The 8,432-nt window shown below is 47.1% G+C and overlaps 1 protein-coding gene across 1 annotated transcript; it reads right to left on the minus strand.

Moving 5' to 3' along the window:
- Window positions 1-727: 727 nt before the first annotated feature.
- Window positions 728-3,081, minus strand: LOC120836064 (juvenile hormone acid O-methyltransferase-like). Its single transcript, XM_040211323.2, has 3 exons — window positions 2,584-3,081; window positions 1,885-2,044; window positions 728-900 (listed from the first exon to the last, which is right to left on the minus strand). The coding sequence occupies exons 1-3, from the start codon at window positions 3,079-3,081 to the stop codon at window positions 728-730; spliced, it is 831 nt and encodes a 276-aa protein (XP_040067257.2).
- Window positions 3,082-8,432: the final 5,351 nt, after the last annotated feature.

Consider the following 8,432-nt stretch of genomic DNA (forward strand, 5'->3'; position numbering starts at 1 on the left):
GCGCGACGTCACAAGAGACGCCTCAGCGATTGGTCGAAACGAGAAACGCGCCCTCAGTCACGTTTTGGTTCTCGGTTTTTAGGAACACTATTCTAATTACCGCTTGAGTAACCATGAAAAGCATAAATCGGACCGGAAAGGATTACTAAACCGCAAATAAAGCACCATAAATGTTTTTTTTCTTTGCTACGCTGGACGTGAAACGGCCAACGAGCAATTATGGGCACTTCGGCATGCGGGCCGCTCGTTACCGGCTGGGCGGTCTCCCTCGGGTGACGGCGGAGGCCGCCACACACGTACTCCCGTTCCGTTTGTGTTGGGTTACTGAACGGAAGCTCGAACTCGCTCGCGAGAGCGGCATTGCCGTCCATGTTGACAGATTCGATGAAACGACCGCGCCACCGCACCACCGCGCTGCTATAACCCACCGCGGTAACCAGAATCTCGATCTCCTAAATACTACCGATACCGACTATTCACACTTGACGTCACCTCCGTTTTTGGAAGCCCAGAAACGAGATTGGAGATTGTTCAGTTTCGGTTTCTTTACTTCTTTCGTAGGCACAGAAATACGCGTCACAAATGGCTACAAAAAGTTGGGCAGCATGCTATGTTCCCAAGAAGCATAAAAAGACCATTTAAAAAAATTAAATAAAATCGTCTTCATTGTCCCTTTAAAAAGAGGTGCTCGCAGCATTCAGCTGTCGGTCATATCTTATAGTTTATCTCATGAAAAGACCTTGGAGGCGCGTACAATGTACACAGGGTAGTCAAGTGGAGATCCGCCGGCTTCTTTTTCGGTCCACAGTCTGTCCGCTTCCTTCATCACCTCCTCTCGAAGAAACGGCATTTCTTCCTTGCTTATTTTGGTTGTGAGCGGGTTGATCTCCATCAGTTCTCCTGAAAGTCGGATTCCCGCACACACAAAAAATATCATTTTAGACACGTATTTGAACAGTTCAGGGTCGAAACGAGGTTGGCACTTATTTCAGTAAAAGCTTAAGCCCCGATCGCACAGTTAAGACATCATACAAATGACTGACTCCAGACACTGTCTGAGAAAGGTGTCTTCCTCATATGACTGTCCTCTCACAATGATCACACGAAAACTGACCACAGACCATGGGCGTACCAACCGGGGGGGGGGGGGGGCGCTTACCCCCCCCTCCCAGTTCTCAAAGTGGGGGGGGGGCATAGCATGTGTTTAGCCCCCCCCCCCCCCCCCCCCCCCCGGCCTCCCCTGAAACAGCCGCCACTGGGCAGTGCAAACACTGGCCGGCGCCGCCCAAGGAATACCAAGGGCACCGCCCCGCAGTCCCGGGGGGGGGGGGGGTTGGGTCTGGTTTGCCCCCCCCCCCCCCCCCCCACTCAAAAATAAGTTTGCATGCCACTCTCACATATATGTTCGAAATATGTGTATCAATAGAGCACACATGCATCGAACTTGTTTGAAGCGCGTCCGCAAATAATGCTGTCACCATGTCTGCAAAATAACCCCGCGTGTTTTTTTTTTTTTTTTGTAGAATGTATGGACAGTGTGGCTGGAGCTTCATGCGGTTAGAGAATGGGAGTTGCTGCCTCCTCATTTTCTGTAGTCGGGAAACCCTTTCCGTGGCAGTTCGGAACAAGTAAAGCGTTCACGCGAATACCTTGAGAAGAGTTGCCTACAAATATCATTACTGAGTGGAGAACATTCATTGTTCTTTGTTTATAATACTTTTTTCTACTCTGGTAGCGCGATACCTAGAAGTGGTTCGCTGAAATGTTTTCTTCGCCGTATACGTTGCACACCTAGTTCTTGCGTGGTGGCTAAGCTAATGGTGTCACATCAAGGATGTGATAAAAATTTATTCTGTTTTGGAATGAACGCAAAAATGCGCTTACGTTTAAGGTCCTCTTTAGTGCCGTAACGCGTTGATATTTCCGTTATGACATCACAGAAGGTCGGTGTCAAATTGGCGCTTTTCAAGAGGCGTCTCATGTAGGAAATCCGGGCTTCGTTTCCAACCAGGTCTATGGTGCCAGGAGTAGTACTTTCACAAATCTGCATATTAAGAACGAAAGAATATTAGTCAGGGTCAGTTATTAACTTGGGTGTACCTAGAAAAATATATAATTTTATTGCAGCGATCGTGACCAAATGTAGACATCGGCCGTTTCAGTCTGAAATTATAGTTACTACCCGAAATGTCAGTTTACCAAAGGATCCTCGTCAGTTGTCTTCTTTGGTACATACCCGTGGCAGCTCAAGTTTTGCTGAGAAACTTAAAAAAAAAAAAAAGAAACTCTCTTCACTAACATGGAACGATCGCTATCACTTAAAACTTGTTGTTGGCCTAGTTGGTTCATGATGTAGTATAGAGGTTTTTTTTTGCACGACACAGGGAACAATTACAAGCGATCGTTTTTTTGCGCTTGTCCGTGTCTACTCGCTTGTAATTGTCCCCTGTGTCGCGCAAAAAAAAAAAAACTCTATACTGGATCGCTATCACGTTTAGGGTTTTAGCAGGTTCCTTTTTTTATCTAATTCCTAACAGCTTGATCTATCTTCGCGTTGGTTCTTAACTGACCATCAAAGCTCACCTCGGCATATTTCTTCCAACGTTCCGTATTTGCCAACTTCTTTCGAAATTGAAGATGGAAACTGGAAGCGTAGAACATGAATAGACATTCGCCACCGGGCTTCAACAATTCGAAGACGTTCTTGAATCCTTTCTCCTGGTCCTTCACCCAGTTGAAGAGGAAGATGGCGTAGACTCGATCAAACTGACCGTACTTCTTCACGAAGGCGGACACGTCATCCGCTAAAGCATCGAGAACGTCGTAGCAAATCTTGGGATGGGCGAAGTTCTTCTTGGCGGTCTCAATCTTGTCCTTGGAGACGTCGGCGGCAACGATTCTGCCGACAGGAAGACAGCGCGGAAGAAGCGCCTCACGCGTGACATCACCTATGCCACAGCCCAAGTCAAGGAATTGCTGTTCCTCACTCGAAGGCTTCTGGAGGGTCTTCTGCAGAAGGTCTAGTCCATCTAGAGTAATTTGATGAATGGTGCTCTCGTGGGATTCGGCTTGCTGAGACATGGTGGTCGTCGATGCCCACGGGAAAAAAAGCTGCTACTGAAGAACTTTATACTATTCAAACTCGTTCAGTCGGACCGGATTGTTTACGGGCAAAGAGAGAGTATATCTCGGTACGCCTGACTAACGCTGCTGGGAGGATACCGCCAAAGAGTGGAATAAGCTCGAAACCTTTGCTTTATGTAGTCACTGGTGGTCGCTGTTGGCCGCAGATGGTCGCTAACAGGATCGCAGGAACAACATGGACGCATTGCGATATGTATCAATCACTCGTAGCCTTGATAGCAAACGTGTTGCCTGCAGCGCTTGAACAATCAGAAACCGTCGGTGCACCAAGCAGCTGTATTTTCTCAGAAAAGAGTACGCGCGTTACGTGACTCAAAAACGACATTTATTGGTACATTTTATACGCTACGTTAACTGGTATGTTAACTGAAAGAATCAAAGGACTCTGTTCCCAACCGCGTTCGGAGCTACGTTCCATCTAACGGATTTCCGTTCTAAAAACGGGCCATGAATGAATCAAATCTATTCTACTCGCGTGCGAAAAGGTCCTAATTTAAGGGTTTTTTACGCACATATGGCGGCCAGATGTAGAAGGAGTGACTGAACTATGATGCTGTTCGCTCATATGGTCGCAGTTATCTGGCGCCACTAAAACGGCATTTTGATTTAGATATTTTTTTTTGTATTACTATACTGTTCGGTCTGGTATTTTGCCTGGCTGTCTGTAGGTTCCGGACTTTGTTCTTGGTAACATAGGCAAACACACGTCTTTTATGCGGCGGGTCGTCGCCTCGGACATTTCCGCTGACCCGAGCGCATTTAGAGCACAGACACGGACATCTACCAAAACTTCCAGAGCCCCGAAGTGTGCCTATCAGCGGCCTGAACGTCGTTTCGAAAAAGTGGACTGAAGGTTAGAGCCCTGCGCGGATAACGGTTTGATCATCCGCATCCGATTTGCACCCGCAATCTTTGCATTCGTACCGCATCCGCAAAAGTCGGAACCGCATCCGACCCTCAATGCGCGCATTCATCTAACATCATAAAATCAACCATAAATAAAAATAAAAAAGAGCATCTGGATGGTATTCTAAGCCGCCTGCTTACCTTTCTACGATGAACTCTTCGTGCAAGGAATACGGCGAAATTCATTTTATCGTATTCCGTTTTATCGTATTAATGAAATAAGCGATCATCATTCCATAGTCACTTCCCATCCCTGGAAATATGATCGCAGTTATAAGATCGTCTTAGGAGCCCGTGACACTGACACTCTGTCCAGAAGATGGGCTCAAAAGGAAGGAAATATATATTTATTTTTCTTTGCGCTTTAGAAGCTCACTTCAAGAAGAGGCATATATTATAGACATGAAAATTGACTAACGATAAACCAATGACATTGTGCCACTCTATTTAGGTGAAGCTATGAAGAAGTGGGGGAGAGAAAGAGAGAGAGACAGCATGTTTATTATATTGAGGATTCCCGTCATTGAGTGGTGTGCTCTGAGACGAGGGGGTGGGGGTGAGGGGTCATAAGGAGGGGGTGTGGATGACTATGGTGATATTAGCTGAATTTATGAGCCCCATGTTTTCTGATGAATTGAGCCAGGGAGTCTAGGATCGCCTTTCGGTGCTGTTCCTGGCCTCCGGTGTGAGTCCAATCGCTAAGCCTCCTTCGTTGGTCCTGAGCGGATAATTTTTCTCACGCAGTTTTCTGCGGTCTTCCAGGCCTCCGCACTCCGACCAGTAAGTGCTTGACACCTGACACCTTATTTTCTCTGCAGGCCTCGCTGATACGGTCTTCTTCCTTCAGTAGCCCCTGCCAGTTTGGCCGGGAATAACTGATCTTTTAGCGGTTCAAACATTTCCGAAATACTTCGAAATCTTCCGCCAGGTCTTTGACGCTCGCGCTCTTTCCCCGGTTAGGCACGCATAGTAATCCGAGTGAGTCCAATCCGACGAAGTTTATCGAATAATATTAATAAAGCGAACTCTCTCTTCACAGTGTGCGTTCTTCTTATCTTTTGCTGCGAAACGCTCGTCGTTCCCGAAGCAGATGTGAAAGATCGGAGAAGTTCTCGTCAGTCAGTATACGTGAGAGTTTTCGCGCGTGAAATTCGATGTGTGAAGTTGTTGATTGCGCAAAATCTCGGGTACGTGCCACCACCGCGACTTGAAGAAATACGCCGTGCGTATAAAACGTAAGCGCACTGGCCGCGCCAATTGAACACGAGCCACATGATCGGTAACCGCGAATCATGTTCCAGCGCTTTGGAAAGCTATAATTCAACGCGCAACTTCTCTGTCATTTCACTGCGACGGCACTGCTGTCGGCAGGACGCCATGTGAAAACGCTTCATTTCACGGGAATCTGGTTTCAACGCACCCGCAGTGTCCACACCTGTTGCGGCCGAACTCCGGCTTGATAGTGAACCGTGTGTTCGTCTATTGCAGGGGTCTCAAACACGCGGCCCGCAAACATCGCGCGGCTGCGAGCCCAAGTTTTCATGCCTCGTGCTCTACATGCGCCACTAATAATAGTTTTATATCGCTGATTCATTTACTCTCATATAACCTGCTCATACATTTTGCACTATTCTGTTGGTGTTTCTTTTTTTCAGGGATAGGGGGAGGGAGAAGAGGGGCTGAATATTTCTGGGTCTAATTATTTGTTTCTCAGCCCTTTCTTATGGAAATCAACCATAACGGCAATACCACTACTAGGCTACAAGTGCGAGCTCTTTCTTCAGTAAGGCACCTCGGCTGCACCAACTCTCGCTCAGCAGTATAACAACTGCGAAAGATAAAGAGATGAGATTGGGCTTCTGGCGTCAGAAAATACCTTTAAAATACGGGCATTTTCTTATAATGCTGCTATAAAAATCATCCGGAAAGAAAAACCTGCAGTATGAAGTTGAGCCATTGTGCGATAGGTTATGGGGGTTGTGCTTGCTTCGTTCTATTGGAACTGACAGTCTACGTTGGCGTTTTAAAAGTTGTAGCACGAGGGCCAGTCCACAGTAGTCCTACATGCAAATGAGCGTGAAAGATGGCAAAACGCTGAGTTTACAAAACCCAGAAAGCACGAGGCACCCTTACAAATCACTGGGGTGTCGCAGGGACAGTCGGCTGCTTTGCAACGCGTCACACCACTGCTGCGTGTTTGTTTATTTCTTTGTCCCAAAAGAACCAGATATAACTTGCCCTCCCCCCTAGTCGACCCTCGAACTTTCGGCGGTTGGTAATCTTGACCGTACACTTGAATGAGTTTGAAACTACTTCTCTGAAGGGCCGGGGGGTACATAGCCAGTCAAGCAGCGCTAAAAGTGAACAAAAATGAATCATCGTGGCACTAGTCATGGTGATGCAAATAATACAATAAAAAGGACGGCGGCACACATAAACGCAACACGCGACTCAGCATCGATCCAGGTGTGCTGCAGACTTTGCGACGCGCGTGTCGATGTAAACTTTGTTTTATGTGATTTAATGGACGAATCCTGCGCTAGCTACGTTATTTTGTTTTGAAATGAAAGCTCCGAACACTTCACCACCGGATGTGTTTTACTATCCTGCAGAACGGGCTCAGTGCTCAGTCGAAATATCGTGAAAGAACACCTTAAAAGCATTTTATATACCTGTGCGTGTGTAGGTATGTGTACTTGTGTGTGCGCGAGCGGTATGACTACTCTGAAACAGTGCGAGGTTCGGCACGTCATGAGATGTATCAATGCCATTAAATACAAATCAATTCTGACTTCGGTTCACCTATCTTGGTTGACAGGCTAAGAACGCAATAGAGGCCCCGTCTTCAGCACGACCTCGTCGCACTTTCCCTGTACCTGTGCGGTGCGCACGTCGAAGTGGTATCCGAGGCAGGAAGCACGAGCTCGAGGCGGTGCATCTGCTGGGTTCTAGGCGTGTCACGGACCATATTGATGGCCATAATTCGTTCAGGAAGCTATGCGAATAGCGCTCTGACGTCTCCACAAGTGCTCGTGGCGTCCGCTCCCTCGGTTTATATCTGTACACTGGAAGTTAGTTTGAGTGATACCGGATGTTAGGTTATTTCAGTCGTACAAAGCAGCATGCAACCAAAAAGACGAATATTTTAAAGCGGAAATATCAACGGTTCTTGAGTGTGAGTCTCTAGCTAAGTGGTTCTCAAACATTCATGTTTCGCGGACCCCTTGTGAACTGGCGGAGATGATGGAAAACCTAGTTCGTTGTGGATGGAAGAGAAAGGTAAAAGTTAATTACGATAATGATTTATTAAATGAATGCAACTAAGGGATAGAGTGAAGTACACTTCTCTCATTGACATCCACACGAGAAAGGTCACCCGAAAATTGGAACATTTCTTTTCAGTTTGAAAAAAACAACTTTTATTGCCGGGCTACTGATGAGACAGGGCCTCGCGGACCCTTAGAAGGCATTCACGGACCCCAAAGGGTCTGCGGACCCCCGTTTGTGAACCACTGCTCTTGCTGAACAAAGATTTTGTGTTTTGGTTACATCGAATAATAGATTATTACACACCTACGACACTCCGTGACGTCATGTGGCTACACTCGACACGCAGCCTGTAACGTTGCTGTTGAACAAAAGCGCTCTTAGCCACCGTGTTAATGTCGGACATTGCTCCATCAAAAAGTGTCCTTCGTGGGCCCAAAATCGATCGCTTCACGTGGAGCCACCAAGCGGGCCACGTTTCGGAAGAGCGACATTTTGGCAACCTCGGTGCTTGAAATCATTGTTGGCTGTTATCATTATCTGAAAATTGCGGGAAACGGTTCTTCCAACCCCAGAGATGTTTCTGCAGTCCGCGAAGACAGAGCGAAATTGATATCGCGTGTGCTTCCTGACACCGTATCCAAAGGTGAGCAGGCCACATTTTCGAATCCAAACGGTCTCAAATTGCGGCCGCACTGCACTAGCCAACAAAATGGCGGCGTCCATAATAAAGCCGGGGTTGAAGAGTGCCGATGCTCTAAAGGCTGGTTCACACACTGGCCACAGCTATCTTTCGACGAGAGAACACACTGGCGCCATCTATGTCGGCTTGATAACTTTGAGGTCAGCAAGTTTCGAACATGCTGGAGACTAGGGGTGTCACGAACCGGTCGAGGTTCGAGTTCGACCAGGTTCGACTTTTTCTAACTTCTTGTCAAAAGTTCTGCAAAGGTTCGACTCAGGTTCGACTGCTATGCACATGCGCGGCAGGCTGGCGAGTTGACTTCCGATTGGATGGTGATGGCTAAAAGATGTATTAAGGGCAGCACTGATTGGTTATTTCAGTTAGTACAAAGCAAAAAAATAACTTTTTCAGTGATCAGAATTAGTTTATT

Source organism: Ixodes scapularis, unplaced genomic scaffold (genome assembly GCF_016920785.2).
Source record: "Ixodes scapularis isolate PalLabHiFi unplaced genomic scaffold, ASM1692078v2 PGA_scaffold10__122_contigs__length_95168666, whole genome shotgun sequence".
NCBI lineage: Eukaryota > Metazoa > Arthropoda > Arachnida > Ixodida > Ixodidae > Ixodes > Ixodes scapularis.

Coding starts and splice junctions, on each gene's coding strand:
- LOC120836064 (XM_040211323.2), bottom strand. CDS start 3,081: ATGTCTCAGCAAGCCGAATCCCACGAGAGCACCATTCATCAAATTACT. Junction 2,045..2,583: donor GTTGGAAGAAATATGCCGAG/GTGAGCTTTGAT, acceptor CTTAATATGCAG/ATTTGTGAAAGTACTACTCC. Junction 901..1,884: donor CACTAAAGAGGACCTTAAAC/GTAAGCGCATTT, acceptor TCCGACTTTCAG/GAGAACTGATGGAGATCAAC.